The sequence below is a fragment of the Scyliorhinus canicula genome, chromosome 20 (assembly GCF_902713615.1).
Source record: "Scyliorhinus canicula chromosome 20, sScyCan1.1, whole genome shotgun sequence".
Taxonomy (NCBI): domain Eukaryota; kingdom Metazoa; phylum Chordata; class Chondrichthyes; order Carcharhiniformes; family Scyliorhinidae; genus Scyliorhinus; species Scyliorhinus canicula.
Window position 1 is genome coordinate 24,100,463 of NC_052165.1, and position 18,407 is coordinate 24,118,869.

At 42.8% G+C, this 18,407-nt stretch overlaps 1 protein-coding gene across 2 annotated transcripts in view; it reads right to left on the minus strand.

Annotated features, from left to right (window-relative positions):
* tbc1d15 (TBC1 domain family, member 15) overlaps positions 1-18,407 on the minus strand; it is a 51,717-nt gene that overhangs the window by 18,600 nt on the left and 14,710 nt on the right. For both annotated transcript variants that reach the window (XM_038780084.1, XM_038780085.1), the window contains one exon: positions 14,649-14,862. In XM_038780084.1, coding sequence (XP_038636012.1) covers positions 14,649-14,862 — 214 coding nt within the window. The remainder of the gene's footprint in view (positions 1-14,648; positions 14,863-18,407) is intronic.

The following is an 18,407-nucleotide window of genomic DNA, read 5'->3' on the forward strand; positions in this document are numbered from 1 at the left end:
TCTGCGTGAGTTTCATCCAGGTGCTCCAGTTTCCTCCCACAGTCCAAAGATATGTAGGTTACGTGGGGTTTAAGGGGATAGGGCCTAGGATGAGTGCTCTTTCAGAGGGTAGGTGCAGTCTCGATGGGCCAAATGGTCTCCTTCTGTACTGAAGGAATTTGATGGTTCTATGATCTCCTTTGTAAAACCACTGATGCTCAAAGGGTAGCTACTGCTGGTGAGTTGTACACCTTCTCAATATCAGCATGAAACGCTCTCAAGATCGGGTACAACAAATCAAGACAGCAAGATCTTCCCCAACAATGAAAACTCCTTTCCACTGAATTGGAGTGGTATTCTTCTTTTTTTCCCATATACACATTCAAGTCTTCCTTGATTTAGGTTGTGAATTAGGAGCAATTCTACAAAATTTCTCGCCATATTAAGACTGGCCAAACTTGTTTTTGTAGAGCATATCTACAGAGGAGACGTTTATCCCATCAGTTTGGGCTAAAACTGAACTGAAGTCCAAGAGGCAAAAGGTCAGTGTCTAACACATACTGCAGCATCCAGGGTGAATTTTACAAAAAGAATACAAGGACAAGACCATTTTAGATTTAGATTTGTCAAGTGTACCGAGCTACAGTGAAAAGTATTGTTGTGTGGGTGTAAGGTCGAGACAGATCATTCAATACATGAAAAACATAGGACATACGATAAATACACAATGTAAATACATAGACATCGGCGAAGCATACGGAGTATAGTGCTACAACAATAAAGAAGATGAGGAGAGAGATCAGTTCAGTCCATAAGAGGGCCATTCAGGAGTTTGGTATCAGCGGGGAAGAAGCTGTTAATACGCATTCTCAGACTTTATCTTCTGCCCGATGGAAGAGGTTGGAAGAGAGAATAACGCAGGTGGGAAGGGTCTTTGATTATGCTGCCCACTTTCACAAGGCAGCGGGAGATGTAATCAAAGTCAATAGATGGGAGAAGGGTTCGCCTGATGGGCTGTGTTCACAACTCTCTTTAGTTTTTTACAGTTTTGAGCTGAACAGTTGCCATACCAAGCTGTGATGCAGCCAGATAGGATGCTTTCTATCGTGCATCAAGAGCAGATTACTCCAAAATACTCCTTTGAGCAAAATCTGGAATAAAGAAGCCGGGGCGGAATTTTCCATCTCCCCCACCCCGCCCAGGGTTTAGCAGCAGCCCAAGGAGCTCAACATTGGCCGGCAATAGGGCTTCCCATTCAATGCACCGGTGGCAGGGATTCACCATCAGTGGAACCGGATGATCACGTTGGCAAGAAAGTCTAGAAATCAACGTGCCAGATATTAACAGGCTTTTTTTTGTTAAAACCTTATTTGAATATGGCTAAAGCAATAAGCTTACATTTGCAGCAGGTTTCCACCATTACATTGATCAAATTGCTGTTTCAAGATTTCTGAATCGCCATGCTCATCCACATGCTGCAACAATTTAATTCCTGACTGAGCGTAGCTGAACAGTTATACATTAGGTTATCTCATCTCAGTGAGGCCTAATCCACACATTTCTATTATTAAAGTTGAGTGATAAGAACTTTAATAACTGAAAACTGTTGGCTAACCAAGGATAACAGGATGCGCTTATTTGAAATGAAAAATGTGACACGGTATTTTCATTGGTAAAAGGCAAACCCGTACCGCACACATTCTGAGGTGACAGCAATTTTTAAAATCGCCAACTCACTTTACCTCAGACAGCTGGGATTATAAAGAACCAATCAGACAGATACAAGACCAACTGGAAAAATGAACAAGCTGTGTCATCACTGCCATTTAATTGCGGAGCTTCTGTTGAATTGTTGGTCACAATCCATGAGAAAGTTTAAAAACCACATATAGCAGCAGGCTTCTTAAGCAGCTGTAATGTGTGTACTTAGAACTGAAAAACAGTTACAGAATAAATATAGCCAATGTTAATTCTAGCTCAAATAATCAAAAGCTTTGGAAATCTCCAGAATCCCAAGATATTAACATCTTCCTTCTCCATCCCAAAGCACAAAAACAACTATATGAACTGTTGACTATATCTTTGGGATTAAAGGAGTGAAGGAAAAGCCATAATGGTTGATCAAGCACTGCTTTAAGCTAGTGTAGCTTTTCTGTTGCAGGAATTGGCCAATCTCCCAGTCACATGGGAGTCAAGACCAAGAACAGTCTTTGGGTCAAGATTGTTGGATAAGTGTTAGTTGTAGGAGTCCTCATTTTAAGTATTTCATATTTTTACATAACTTGATGTTATACTTTTTTTGTATTTGAACAAATATAAGCAATTTATAGATCAACTCAATGTTGTTTTTATGCAATATTGACTGTTAATTTGGGAGACAGAAATGGGCACTACCGTGTCACCACAACTGGGAATGTGCAAATACATTGTGACAAGTTTGCACAGCAGATTTCCATCATACAAAAGCATGGCAACAAAAGAAAAACTTTTTCAACAGGAAGCATAGGCAGAGGGAAAAGTTTAAATATATTATGATAGGCCTCCAAATTAACCATATTAGCATGCCTCTGACTTTAGATGATTACAATATTCAAACAAATTGACTGCCAAACACAATTACTAAAAGCAGGCAAGCAGACAATTTCACAGGTCATCAAAAATAGTTTAAGAAAATTTATGAAATGTTTATATGAAAATTTTAAGTCGATCCTGCCAAAAAACAAACCTCTTATGGTACAGGAAAATTGGTTGAGATTGCTTTACATAATCATTTCCACTAAAAAAAAGGCACTCTTTATTTTTATCACTTCCAAGTCAGCCTTTTTTTAAAAAACTTAACTTCCTAGGTTATTTACTTCACTTTTTATTCCTAGATCACTGGCATAGCTCCATTTGCCTCCAAGCACTGCCACAAACCAAGTTCTAGTTCAGTCAGGCGCCTTCAAGGTGTGACATGACCTGAAACGTTAATTGTTCTGCGCTTTGTAGATGCCGCCTGACCGGAGTATCTACAGTACTTTTGTCCATTTATAAATTTCCCCTTTCTTTCTAGTGATACTATAATTTGAAATCTCTGCTTGCAGAGCTTTTCGCTCATCCACATTCAAACCAAATTTGTCTTTGTCTCGGAGCACAGTTATGGAGATAGGCAAAGGAACGTAACATAAAGAATGATTTTCAAATCGGTAATTCAAAGTAGTAAATAGAAAATAGGAAATAAAGAAATGATAAATTCAAACAGCTAAACAGCAGGCCAAGAATGATAAAACTATGTAACTGATTAACAGTTAGATAGACAAAAAGGAAATGACATTCAGAAATTGACAAACTGCATGGCTCACAAGTGTGGTAGACTTACAAAAACGCTGTATAAAGTAAACAGACTTAAAGTATGAGGAAGTCTTAAAGAGGTGTGCAGATAAAAAAATCTCATGACAAAGTGCAAGAAAGCGCACAAAGAAGAGGCAAAGGGTAAATGAGTGAGACACAAACAACAATAATGCCAAGGAGAACACAAATTTATCTTTTTATCCTTGAACAGTGCCATTTGAGATTATTTTCTGTATTTGTAAACTTAATGACAGCACGGTAGCACTGTGGTCAGCACAGTTGCTTTGCAGCTCCAGGTTCGATTCCCGGCTTGGGTCACTGTGCGGAATATTCTCCCGGTGTCTGTGTGGGTTTCCTCCAGTTACTCCGAGTTTCCTCCCACAGTCCAAAGATGTGCAAGTTAGGTGGATTGGCTATGCTAAATTGACCTTAGTGTCCAAAAAACGGTTAGATGTGGTTACGGGGATAGGGTGGAGATGTGGGCTTAGGTAGGGTGCTCTTCCCAAGGGCCGATGAAGACACGATGGGCCAAATGGCCTCCTTCTGCAATGTAAATTCTATGATTTATGAAATATTTTAACAAGTGATGGATCTTTTAATGGGATTACTACCAAAAGCTCGAGACAAGTTTAATTTTGTCTAATGTTTCTTCACTACCGGTTTCTCTTTCCCATCCTTGGCAAAAATTGTCAAACAATTGATATCAAGCAGGACACCATTAACACTTTGGCACTAAGATCAAAGGCATAAAATTAGCATTCTTAGCATATGAAGAGCTTGCGAATAATAATGGAAGTAAAATTTAAAACTATGTCAGCATAAAAATTCTTAAGAAAGGGCCAAAAACATACATGGAGTAGACTATGTAGAGACCACATGCAAGGATCGGAAGATGGGGCAATGGTAGGGATAAACAAAAGGAGGACTTTCCAGCATACAGAGCAAAGAGAGACATGTCTTTCATCTCTCCCCACAGCCCCTCCCCCCCCCTCACCCCCACCCCACAACCTCCTCATGGCATTAACAGCAGCAAAACAAACATGCAATAGCTGGAAGATGCTCTCTGACTGTTAGTTAGATTGCTGATCACATTTTGCGATTACATTTTATGAAAAAGTGTCTTTCAGGCCAAAATGTATTAACTATGACTGATGCTGGAAAGACACATGATGAATTACAGGCTTAAACAGCTCTGGAAGCACACATTAAAAATTTTGCAATAAAAAAAACTAGAATATTTCATCTGAAATGTCAGTAGCCACACATTTTGGATGCGATTTTACAGCTGCGTTGCGCTTGAGCAAGAACGCGACACTTCAATCTCGAGAAAGGCCAAAATGGGGAGCCGTGCCGAGTGCTGATCTTTTTGCGATCTAATGCTCCCGTTGCCAAAATCAGGATCCCACTGTGGCGTGGTGAGAAACCAATAATCACCATTTAAGGCCAATCTCCAGATAACAAAAATAAATGACCCCCTATTTAACAGCCTCCTCAGCAAGTGGTCACGCGGGTGCCAATTAGTACCCCTTTTTTTTAAAACGTGAAACTGGCAGAATGGCTGCTGCGGGGATCCGAGGAGGTGAGTAGCCATCTTTGCTGTAAGGCAATGAGCTCAGGGGCACAGAGGTGGTGGGGGTTGGGGGGGGGGTCTTGTGTGCTCCCATTATGGGGGCAGCCCCAGCCCCTGCCTATCCCACCGACCACTCATAACTCCAACTGACCGTAGAGGCCTCCAGCCCCACTGAAGGCAAGTGCTAACAGGGAATTGGTAATTGCAGTAAAGTGAGCACTTCACAGCTCCCAACTGGATTCCCGTGGAAGGCGTACCATGTAGGATGTAGGAGTTATTGGCGGGCATCACAATCAGAACGTGCTGTCTGGACACTGCAGGAAGCAACACCACAGACACAGCGGCCCACAACTGAACACCAAAGAACTGGGCCCCAGCACTGGGGACATTTCTGCGACCAGATAGTGGATGTGCGCGCCAGGGAGGGGAGTAGCACCCAGTTTAGGTAACATTACGTGCCGGTGACTGGGGTACAGGATGTGGCCGGAGGTGCATGGTCAGGGTGTGTTGGATGGCAGGGGACGTGGTGAGCAATGGTGTCCCGGGGTGGAAGACACTGCTATTTGTCAGCCGCTGAGAGCAAAGGCAAAGAGAGCGATTCTCTTTTGGGGGCTTCTTCTTACCAAAGGGGCTTCGCGCGCTTTTGGGCGGGCCTTGAACTTGGTCCCAATTAATTGGACCGTATCTTGATCATCGGTATCGATTTCCGCCAATAAAGGGGTGGTGCCCTGATTGCTGGGCGGGCCCTAGGTGGCCGTTGGCCTGCTTTGTTCTAGTCTCCTCTGGCACCAGGTGTCTGCTTTAGTATCGTTTACCTAAATGTTACTCTTTTGTCCCCGGAGATGGCTCATTAGTATGGTAATGGTTTTGCAGTATCCATCTTGTCTGGGAGCTACAGCTCCAATCAACAGACAAACCTTGCACCTGCTTGCTTTCTCAGCATTGTCCATTTTCCCTGCATGCTTTGCAACGTGTCCATTTTGTAATTGGGACGTGGCCACCCCAGGTGGCTACATCGCCCTCTCGAAATCTTTATAGATATTACACAGGATGGATGCCGTCTTGGACCCCTTGGATGTTGCCTTTGCAGTGCTGCTGGCAGGCCAAGCAGCTAGTTGCCAGAGAAGGCGGCTGCAGCAGCATTGGCTGAGACTCGAGATGGCGGCCCATGTGCAGTGCCCCGTCTCATACCCTGAGGACCTGGCTGCCCATCAGGCCAGTAGTGACCCCAAGGGAGAGGCCAGCGATGGCCCAAGGTGTACAGGTGTCGCTGATGATGTGTGCCAAAGAAGACTCCGCCTCAACAAGAGTTGGTGCGGCACATGGCCATCAGTGTCTCCGCAGCCCTGAACCTTTATACCTCAGCATCATTCCAGAGCTCATCAGAGGTGGAGCCAACTTGCTGCTTACCGCATCCTGTGGCCTTCAATGCCCCAAGCGGGTGTCCCCTTGGGGACCTGGGCCGGAGGACCCCAGCCCACTTGCCGATGTCACATGCACAGCTGTGCCATACTGATCCAGGTGCTGACTCAGATGTGTTATTGTCAGGGGGTGGAACTGGTGGTTGCCGTCACCACTCCATTGGGTGTCTTGGGTTGGCACCCAGCGCTCCCTCCGCCTGGTCGGTGCCCATAGGGTACTGGGGTCACCTTGGGATGGGGAGTCAACTGGATTGAGTCCCGGCACCCTTGCTTCATCTGACTCTAGGAGCCCTAGTGCCTCCCCAATGTCTACAGCATGGTGTCAACGCTCTCGGCGATGCTCCTCCGTGACTGGGACATGCTCTGGAATGCCCCGGCTATTCTCAACTGCGACTGGGACATGGACTGGAATGCCTTGGCAATGCCCCCAGCCCCCGCCCTATCCCCATAACCCTAAAGATGTGCAGGTTAGGTAATCCCACGTAACCTTTTGGACACTAAGGGGCAATTTAGCATGGCCAATCCACCTAACCTGCACATCTTTGGACTATGGAAGGAACCCAGAGCACCCAGCGGAAAACCACGCAGACACAGGGAGAATGTGCAAACTCCACAGACAGTTACCCAAGGCCAGAATTCAACCCAGGTCGCCAGTGCTGTGAGGCATCAGTGCTAACCACTGTCACCATCACTAGGGTGGCTTTCCTTAGACCAGGGAATGCCAAGGAGGGAACCTCATTTCAATTATGAGGGACAAAGATAGGAAGAAACCTTTCCCCTTCATAGAAGGGGGGCATTTGAGGAAAAACCTTTTTACCCAGAGGGTGTTAGGGATCTGGAACTCACGACAGGGTGGTAGATACGGGAGCCCTCACAACATTTACGAAGCATTTAGGTGCGGCATGGTAGCTCAGGTTCGATCCTGGCCCTGTGTCACTGTCCTAGTGGAGTTTACACATTCTCCCCTGTCTGTATGGGTCTCACCCCCACATATCTCAAGCGTATCTCAGCTACCAGTAGCTGCAATGTCCACATCAGATCATTAAAGAGTAATGTACTAACATCTAACCATGTTGAGTGAAGAAAAAAAATCAGAATAAATTCTGGATGCAAACAGATTAGTAGAAAGAGGGCTGAATTAAATGGTGCATCCGAATTTCCTGCCCCACATCCTCCCTCCAACCTGGATAAAATATCAGCCTGGGGTGGAAACATTGGCTGTTCTACAGTCATTTGGCTGAAAGTGGCATTCAAGCCCCTCAAGAACAGGAACTTCCACCTCAGAGCTGCCTCCAATCAGAGGCCTCCCTGCAGATTCATCTCGGGTGCCAAGCTGGCAGGCCCTGACAAGGAGGGCGAGCTCACTGGGGTTTGATTAAAACTTTGGCTGGTAGCCCTCTGGTAGGCACAGGGGACCTGATAAGGAAGAACCTGCCACATCCACCATCAGCCTGTCAAGGAAAACCTATTTGGACCGCCACTTGGCATGGGCCTTTCCTGATGTTATTACAATGTTGGCAGACACAGGCGGAGATAATTAAGTGGGCATCAGTTGCCCACTTAAGCACTTCGATTGGCCAACTGGCCTGACACCACCTCAACCACTGGTATAATTGCAGTGGGGCTGAGAAGATAGATAATAAGCAGGTGGTCCACTGGATTTAACGTGCCTCTCTGACTTTAAACATATTGACAGGAGAGAGCAAGTCAAGCCCAAAGTCTGCACCAAATGCTCTCTGCAACCATCGGTTGAAGATGCTGCAATTCTGATAATTAGAAACACAGAAAATTAATTAAACATCCAAAGCACTACATACAGCCTATATCTTTTCCAATGGCTGAAAGTAGGAAGTTCAAAATTGGGAATGGAAGCAAATAATTCATAGGGTAGTCCCACATGCTACAGGTAGAAATATTAGCTCACTTTCCAATGGATCAATATTTCACAAGGCTTCTAGCAGAAACTCCATTTTGGCATTAAATTTGGATGCTTACACCTCTAACTCAACTTTGAGGGTTGCTTTCACTAAATGTCCTGAATAAGGAGCACATTAGCAGATGCCATCTTTTAGCTTTGACCACAATTACATCAATACTGAAACATAACCCAGCAGGTTTCTGAACATTCCATAGCAGAATCTCACATCCCTTCCAATGAACATGGCTACAGCACTGATGTAAACCTTTATTTCTCATCATCAATGATGGTTTACAATAGCCCTCACCATAAACAATGGCAATTACCTCTCATTACTATTGCAATAGGCAAATAGCTGGCTTGTAATGCAGAACAATGCCAGCAGCGCAGGTTCCATTGCTGTACCGGCCTCCCCGAGCAGGCGCCGGAATGTGGCGACTATGGGCTTTTCACAGTAACTTCATTGAAGCCTACTTGTGACAATAAGCAATTATTATTATTAGCTAGCTGTTCTAAACTTATAATTTCATTAATATGGAAGTGATCTATGAACTTCTCCAACTTCAGGCTTTCATTCCACATATTTTTTTTTTAAAGCGTAAAACAGATTGTGCCAAGTTACACACTTGAAAGGTAGGGCGGTCTCCTGTCAAAGTGAAACACCTGACGACTAATTGGGCAGCATGCTCCATTTTAAAAATGTTATAGTTCTTACAACCACCTGCAATACTAACAGCAGTTACACATCACCACCAGCATGAATGCAAAATCCACAAGTAAATGAGGGTACAAGTAGATTTTACAACTTGGGCCAGGACTTCCCAGTCCAGCCCACGGCAGCAATTGCTGAGGGACCAGAAAAAGTCCAGCCTTGATCTCCATTACCTAATGATATAATGTTTGTACATGTGCATTCTTTTAACATTTGAACTGCTTGCTGAGTTATTTACTTGACCTTATCTCAGCTGGATGTATTATTGGAGGAAGAGGAAGGAATTTGTTAATGATATATCCATCGTCAAATGTTAGTCTATTTACTTGGATATTTGGATACACTAAGATAACTGTTTTACTTTTTTCTAAATTTGTACAATTGGTCCAAGTAAACAACGAACAGTGATTTCTCATTTATGAAAATAGCAATCAATACATCAAACTAAGGATGAAGAGGTAATTTGGTCTACCTAGCTCATGCTTAGATAGGAATGGAAATTCCACGCCCCTGCCCTCATAACAACTTAATTGCATCCTGTTTGATTTCAGTTTTTCTTGCACATCACAACTGTTCATCAGTGTGTCTATGGATCAGGATCATAAGGTGCATTGGTCACTCGCATTTACCAAGGACAGTCACAAAACAATTAAACAATATAACAATACAGGTCTTATGGTTAAATTCATCCACCAACCCTCCCCACAACAAGATGCTGCTGCATTAGGAAGTAGATACGACATGATCAAGCTGAATGGCAGAGCATGCTTGAGGAGCTAAACGGCCCAGTCCTGTCCTATGTCCCACTTCTAAGTACTCAGTTTCCTGCAGGAAATAATATAAAGAAGTGCAGTCTTTTGTAGTCAGATTTTATTCATTTAAATCGTCCATTCAGATTCATTTCATCCCACTCCAATGATTTTCATTTATTTTGTTAATCTGGAAACCATCAAAAGACACTGTACATTTACAATCTTGACAATGTAACCAAATAATCTGAAGTGCCCAAAATACTTTTAGAATCCATCTATGGTTTAAATGTAATCTACAATAAACCATACCGAACACTTTACAATATTTTACAACTAATGTAGTAGTAGAACGATTATAATTATTTCATAATCAGTTTGTATTTTTGTCTAATCATCATCTGTGATACAAAACAGTCAATTAGAAAGTCTGATATGAGGGAGTGAAGCTTAAGTAGTTTATCAAATCATAAGAAGATATAAATTCATTGTTTTGTGTCATGTGGGGACATCCCATGCAGAAAATCAAAATAGTTACTGGAAGAAAGTTTAGAAATGTTGGAGACAATAGGACTTGAGTTCCATGTCAAACAAATACCAGTCATTTGTAGGTGGCCATTTAAAACAAGAGTGGCGTAACACAAGATATTAGCAAATTTACACTCATTACTTAGGAAGGAAAAAGATGGTGCTTCTGATCTATTAACGAGGAAAATAGATACATTGAAGAACACATCCATAGATCCCTAAAGGTAGCAGGACAAGTCGATAAGATGGTTAAAAAGGCCCATGGGATGCTTTCCTTTATTAGCCAAGGCACAGAATATTAGAGCAGAGAGGTTTGATAGATGTATATGTAAAATATTAGTTTGGCCACAACTTGAGTACTGCGTGGTGCTCCGGTCACCTTATGACAAAGGATGTAATTGCAATAGTGAGGGGAAGATGATTTATGAGGGTGTTACCAGAACTGGAAAAACGCAGCAATAAGGAAAGATTGGATCAGCTGGGGATTTTTCCCTTGAAACAGAGAAGGCTATGGGGATATTTGATTGAGGTGTACCAGGCTGGGAAGGGCCTGGGGGGAATGGATGGGAAAGACTATTTTCCATAGCCATGGGGTCCGTCACTATGGGACATATAAAAAGTGATTGGATTAAAGGGGAGATGAAAAAAACATTTTCATCCAGAGGATGGTAGGGGTCCACTGCCTAAAAGGGCAGTAGAGGCAGTGACTTCAACTCATTTAAAAGATGGCTGTATATGCAACCAACATCCTGCAACTTCCTGGGAAGGATATGGACTAGGTGCTGGGAAATGTGATTAGGTTGGAGGGCTTGTTATTCAGCTGGCAAGCACACAATTGACAAAGTGACTCCTTCTGTGCCATAATTCTTTTCTACATTTTCTAAATATTTGAGAAGGACGAATTTGAAGGGATGTGGGGAGAGGGCGGGTGACTGGCAGCATGGGAGTTGCTCCTGAGGAGAGCCAGCACGACAAGACGGACCAAATGGCTGCCTTCTGCCCTGTAATGATTCTACGATTCTATAATTTGTGGTGCTAATAGCATGAGATGATCAGGTTTTGGCTTGTTAGCAAAGAGTAAATCATCATGGAATGCCATCTAGTGGCAATACATACACGACTGCCAGTTAATTGTGTATTTCAAGTATTTTCCATTTTGTTTGGTTTCAGCATTTTCAGTTTCTTTTCTTTACCCTGCAATAAAAACAATTAGAAAGAGCACCCAGCTAAAGTGTATCAGAACTAACAATAGGTTTTAGGGGCAATCTAACAATGGGCTGCAGTGGTTCAAGAAGGCAGTTCACCACTGCTACCAAGGGCAATCGGGGATAGACAATAAATGCTGGCCTAGCCAGTGACACCTACATCCCTTGAATATATATAAACAAATTTCCACACCACCTTCTGTCATAGTTAGTTTCAATCTCAATCAAATATCTTGGAGCCGGAACTTAAAAATGCAGAATTTTCAGAATTGCCATGCATTGCCTAAAAACTAGAAAAGTTGTACCTGTATAGATTGGGAGAAACGTATTTATGCAACATGTGGTGATAACAAAGGAATAATGTTTGCTGGATCATGCCGGAAATAAAAGTTCTAAATTGGGGAGGGCTGATTTTAATAGGATAAGACAAAATTTGTCCGAAGTGGACTGGAGCAACCACTTGTAGGAAAATCCACATCAGAGCAGCAGGAGTCATTCAAAAGGAAAGGGAGGGTGTATAAAGTAATCATGTTCCTGTAAAGATAAAGGGTTGAACCAAAATGTCCAAAGAACCCTAGATGTCAAGGGAAATACAGGATTGGATCAGAAAAAAAAAAGGGAGGCTTATGGCAGATTCAGGGGGCTTCAAACAGCGATCGTCTTAGAGGAGTATAAAAAGTGCAGGCAAAATAAATCAGGAGAGCGAAGAGAGGGCATGAAAACCACTGGCAGGGAAAATAAAGGAGAATCCCAAGGTGTTTTATAAGGGCAAGAGGGAATCCAGGAAAAGATTAAGGCCTATCGGGGACCAAAGTGGCAACCTGTGTGCAGAGCCAGTAGATATAAGTGAGGTATTAAATTAGTATTTTGCATCTGTGTTCACCGTGGAGAAGGACAATAAAGGTATAGAAAGCAGGGAGGGAAACTGCAATATAATTGATCAGATTAGCACAGAGAGGGAGGGTTTAGCGGGCGAAAAGTGGATAAATCCCCAGGCCCAGATGAGATGCATCCTAGACTGCTGTGTGAGGCAAGGGAGGAGATTGCAGCGCTCTGACATTAATTTTCAAATCCTTTTTGGCCACAGGCGAGGAGCCAGAGGACATCTAATGGGGTATCATTATTCAAGAAAGGATGTAGGGAAGAATCTAATTATAGGCCAGTGAGTCTAACATCAATGGTAGCGAAATATTGGAAAACATTCTGTGGGACAGAATTAATCGCCATTTGAAGAGGCAAGGATTAATCAATCATAGTCAGCATGGTTCTGTCAAGGAGACATGTCTAACAAATTTGATCTAATTATTCGAGGAGATGATCAGGTGTGTAGCTGAGGGCAGTGTATTTGGTGACATCTGCAAGAACTTCAGTAAGGCTTTTGAGAAGGTCCTGCATGGGAGACTGATCAAGAAGTTAAGAGCCCATAGGATCCAGGGCAATTTGGATCCAAAATTGTCTTAGTGGCAGAAGTCAGACGGTGTTAGCTGAAGGTTGATTTTATGACTGGAGGCCTCTGTCCAATGGTGCGCCACAGGGATTGATGCTGTGCCCCTTGCAGTTTGCAGTGTACATTAACTTACAGACGGGAATGTGGGTGGTATGATCAGTAAGTTCGCAGATGACACAAAAATTAGTGGTGTGGTAAATAGTGAGGAGGAAAGCATTAGATTACAGGACAGTATGGACAGGCTGGTTAGATGGGCAGAACAGTGGCAAATGGAATTTAACCCTGAAAAGTATGAGGTGATGCATTTTGGGCCAAACTAACAAGGCAAGGGAACACACAATGAACGGTAGGATACTAGGAAGTACAGAGGACCAGAGGGACCTTGGTGCGCATGTCCATAGGTCCCTGAAGACATCAGGACAGGTAGATAAGGCGATTAAGAAGGCATATGGGATACTTGTCTTTGTTAGCCGAGGCATAGAAGAGAGAGCAGGGAGATTATGAAGGAGCTGCATAAAACACTCGTTAGGCCGGAGAGTAGTGTGTGGAGTTCTGGTGGTCACACTATAAGAAGGAAGTGATTGCACTAGACAGCCCTAGGTCACTGTCCGTGTGGAGTTTGCACATTCTCACAGTGTCTGCATGGGTCTCACCCCCACAACCCAAAACAATGTGCAGGGTAAGTGAATTGGTCACGCTAAATTGCCCTTTAATTGGAAAAAAAATATTGGTTACTCTAAATATTGAAAATTCAGGGCAGCAGGGTAGCATGGTGGTTAGCATAAATGCTTCACAGCTCCAGGGTCCCAGGTTCGATTCCCGGCTGGATCACTGTCTGTGTGGAGTCTGCACGTCCTCCCCCTGTGTGCGTGGGTTTCCTCCGGGTGCTCCGGTTTCCTCCCACAGTCCAAAGATGTGCGGGTTAGGTGGATTGGCCATGCTAAATTGCCCGTAGTGTCCTAATAAAAGTAAGGTTAAGGGGGGGGTTGTTGGGTTACGGGTATAGGGTGGATACGTGGGTTTGAGTAGGGTGATCATGGCTCGGCACAACATTGAGGGCCGAAGGGCCTGTTCTGTGCTGTACTGTTCTATGTTCTAAGAAAGTGTGTAGAGGAGATTGTAAAGAATGTTGCCTGGTCTGGGCATTTCAGCTGTGAAGAGCGGTTGGTTAGGCTGATGTTGTTCTCTTGAGATCAGAGAAGGTGGAGGTGGGACCTGATTGAGGTGTACAAAATTATGAAGGACACAGATACGGTAGATAGGAATAAACAGTTCCCCTCAGTTGAGGGATCAATAACCAGTGGAATAGTTTTAAGGTAAGGGGCAGGAGATTTAAAGGGGATTTGAGGAAAAATCTTTTCATCTGGAGGGTGGTGGGAATCTGAAAAGCACTGCCTTAAAGGGTGGTAGAGGCAGGAACGCTCACAACATTTTAAGAAACATTTAGATGAGCACTTGAAATGCTATAGTTTACAAGGCTATGGACCAAGTACTGAAAAATGGGATTAGAGTAGATTGGTATTAGTTGGACTGTGCATTCACGATGGGCCGAAGTGTGCAGCAAAACTCTTTACTATTCGCATGACAAATATCACTAAAGTTAGAAAATGCAGAACAGTTCCCTCTTTCACTTTAGAAAGGTACTGTGTGTTTTACTTCAGGTGAAGGCAAGAAATAACTGTTAGCAGCATGGGGGAAAAGTGAAAAATATATCACAAAAATTAATTTAAAAGCACATAAATTAAAGGTACCAAGCTGAATTTAATGTAAACCTAATTCAATTACTCACTCTCTAAGAAACACATATCTCTTAAGGCACTGGAGTAGATCTGTGCTGCCGCCATGATGGAAATGAAGAGCTGGCAGAAAGGTATCATCCCAAAGACAAAACACCATGTACGACCAGCCCATGCCTTCTGTATTTTTTTTGATGGATTTCAGGTCAGTCAGGCTGAAGGAGAATGTCCATTTACTTCTCTTACTCATATTATATGTTGATTCATCTGAAAAAAAGTTAAGTAGAACACAGAAAAGTAACTCCTAACTGAAAATGCAAGCGATTATCACAAGGTATTCTTAAACCTTCAAAAAACAATTTCATGGGCAGCATGGTGGCGCAGTGGTTAGCACTGCTGCCTCAAGGCACCGAGGTCCCAGACTCGATCCCAGCTCTGGGTCACTGTCCGTGTGGAGTTTGCACATTCTCCCCGTGTTTGCGTGGGTTTCGCCCCCACAACCCATAGATGTGCAGGGTAGGTGGATTGGCCACGCTAAATTGCCCCTTAATTGGAAAAAATGAATTGGGTACTCTAAATTATTAAAAGAAAAAAAAAACAATTTCATTACTTACTGTTTGAAAAACAATCACAAAGGTCAATGTGACGGCTAGAACCAATTCTTTCTAGCTGTTTTATTCCAAGTCCAAGAGACATTATATTTTTATTATAAGTGTATTATTCAAGAATAGTCTCTGGGAAGTTAGCGCCAAAATATATTTGCATTAATTGAATTACCAATAGCATTCTATTTATTAACACATAGCAAAGTAAACTATAAAATGAAAGATGTTTATCCCATACAAAGGTCACCAAAATCTTGAGAAGTGCCTTTGAAGTAATTCTGCAGTTATTGCTTCCCATCATTTTGGCATGAATGAAAAAACATTGGCCCATATTTAGCAACTGTAATGACAGTCAAACTGTCAGTGTTCGGCATCATTCGAAATGTGAAACTGACAGCAACTTCTGCTATCCACACATGTGCAAATTTGGAAATCCAGACAGTTCCAAAAGTGATTCTCCATTCCACCAGGGTGAATTTTAAAAGTCCCCACAGTGAAAATCGCTAGACCTCACTTCAATTAATGGGAACTTCCACTTTTCATGCTCTAACTTCACTGTAAAAATCCTCCAGAAAGTTACGCCTTGATGAATGAGGCATTACTGGCTTTTTAAACAGCTTGCCAAGTCATAATTCTTGTCAAACAATCTCTCTGATGCTAAAAACTACTTTTATTTATTTGTACAATGGCAAAATTAGACATTATGGTAACAATTCCATAGATTTAATATAATTTTTAAAATTAAGTTTGTTGCTATTTCTGCTTCTAGCTTAATCTCATGCAAATTTCCCTGTTAAAAAATTAAACTGTTTAATTTTCTGTAAATTGATGAAAAGTTGATTAAATTCTACTTCTCACTGTTGCCGGTGAAAATTCTTCAATGTGATTGGCTGTTTAGCCTGCCTGATGACATCACAGTTGCTGGATACCAGAGATTCCATATAGTTGGTGCCAGAATCAAATTAACATTGGAAAGAGGAAATCCATGCCAGAGATCCATGCAAGAACTTTGCAGGCTGCTTTTTCCTGATCAGCTATAAGTGACAGCAAAATCCAGGCTATCCTCCACAACCGTGATGGGGCATATTTACTATTCTAGAATCTAGAGTCAAGATTTTCCTTGGAATATGGAGCTCTCATTGGAGGAGAGCAAAGCCACATATTTCATGACCAGCCCAAAAAAGAAAAACTAACCCAGTGGAACTAACTTTCCATTATAACCCGATTGTCACAGCATCACAGAACTGTTATGGCGCAGTGTAAGAGGCTATTTGGCCCATCGTGTCTGCACCAGGTGTCCAAATGAGCAACTCACCAAGTAACATGTCTTCTCCCCATCAACTGGCAGATTCTTCCTTTTCATGTAACGTCTAATTCCCTGTTTGGAACCTGCCTCCATTGCACTCTAGGGCAGCGTTCCAAACACGAACCACACGCTGCACAAGTTTCCCCTTGTTATTTAAACCCCATCGAATTCACTAATGTCCTTTAGGGAAGGAAATCTGCCATCCTTACCTGGGGTAGTCTATATGGGACTCCAAACCCACAACAATGTAATCAACTCTAAAATGGCCTTAGCTGTACCAAACAGCTAAAAAGTTTAAAAGGAGCGAAACTGGACGGTAAACTCAGCCCTGTCAACCCTGCAAAGTCCTCCTTACTAACATTGGGAGAACCGTCTCACAGGCTAGTCAAGCAACAGCCTGACAGTCATAGTTACAGAATCATACTAAACAGATAATGTCCCGGACATCACTGGGTACGTCCTGTCCCGCCAACAGGAGAGATCCAGCAGAGGTGAAGGCACAGTGGTATACTGTCAGGAAGGAGTTTCCCTGGAAGTCTTCAACATTTACTTCGGACCCCATGAACTCTCACGGCATTGGGTCAAACACGGACAAGAAAGCCTCCTGTTGATTACCATGTACTGCCATTCAGCTGATAAATTAGTACTTCTCCATGCTGAACACCACTTGGAGGAAGCACTGAGGGTGGCAAAGCTGCAGAACATAGTTCAAGTGGGAGACTTCAATGTCCAATACCAAGAGTGGTTCAGTAGCACCACTGCAGTCCAAGTTGGCTGAATCTTGGATATGTGGTAGGCGGTGAAGGAACCAAAAAGAGGGAAAGATATACTCAACCCCATCCACACCAATCTGCCTGCCGCTGATGCATCTGACCATGACAGTACCGGTAGGAGTGACCACCACACAGTCACTGTGGAAGTGAAATATCTACACATCGAGTTGTGAGAAACTATTACCGTGCTAAGCATAATCACTAATCACCTAATTTAAATGTGTTATATGTTCCCAAATGACAGAATCAATCTGGCATGCCTGGATCAATGCAGGGTCATTGAAGAAGCATTAAAGGCCTCAGATTGCTCAATACTCCATTCATGCCAACATGTTTGTACTGTCATTACTTCATTTCTAATTGCATACACCTAATTTTTTTCTCTTCATGTCTTTTAGATTTAAAAGTCTCCCTGCATCAAGTACCATTCCTCAGCTTAGTCCTACACACCTACCAAACTCCCTGGCAAAGATGTAGGGAGTAACTTTTGCCTTCATTATTGTTAAAAGTACATGGTGCCCACTGAACACTGACCTTTTAAAGCAGAGCAAAAGAGCATGACTTTACTGTCTAAAGTATAGGCACAAACTAATCTTAAATCTCATCGGCATAAATTGCTACATGACAGAATTTTTTTGTCAATTCCATTTAATTTGATTAATAACTTAATTGTTGTATTTGGCTGGCGCTGTAGTTTATGCCATCAACTTAAAAGGAGAAATTTATTCCAATTGGATAAAACCAGCATTGCCCAACAGAGACCAAGAATATACCCTTTCAAGAGCATTAAAGATACTACTCAAAGAAACATTGAAAATAGGAGTAGGCCATTCGGCCCTTCAGACCTGCTCCATCATTCATTATGAACATGGCTGATTATCCAACTCAGTGGCCTGTTCCTGCCTTGCCCCCATATCCTTTGATCCATTTCGGCCCAAGAGCCAAATATAACTCTTCTTGAAAGCATATAATGTTCTGGCCTCAATTACTTCCTGTGGTAGTGAATTCCACAGGCTCACCGCTGCCTGGGTGAAGAAAGTTCTCCTCAACTCAGTCCTAAATGGTCTACCCCGTATCCTCAGACTGTGACCCCTGGTTCTGGCTTCACCCACCATCGGGAAAATCCTT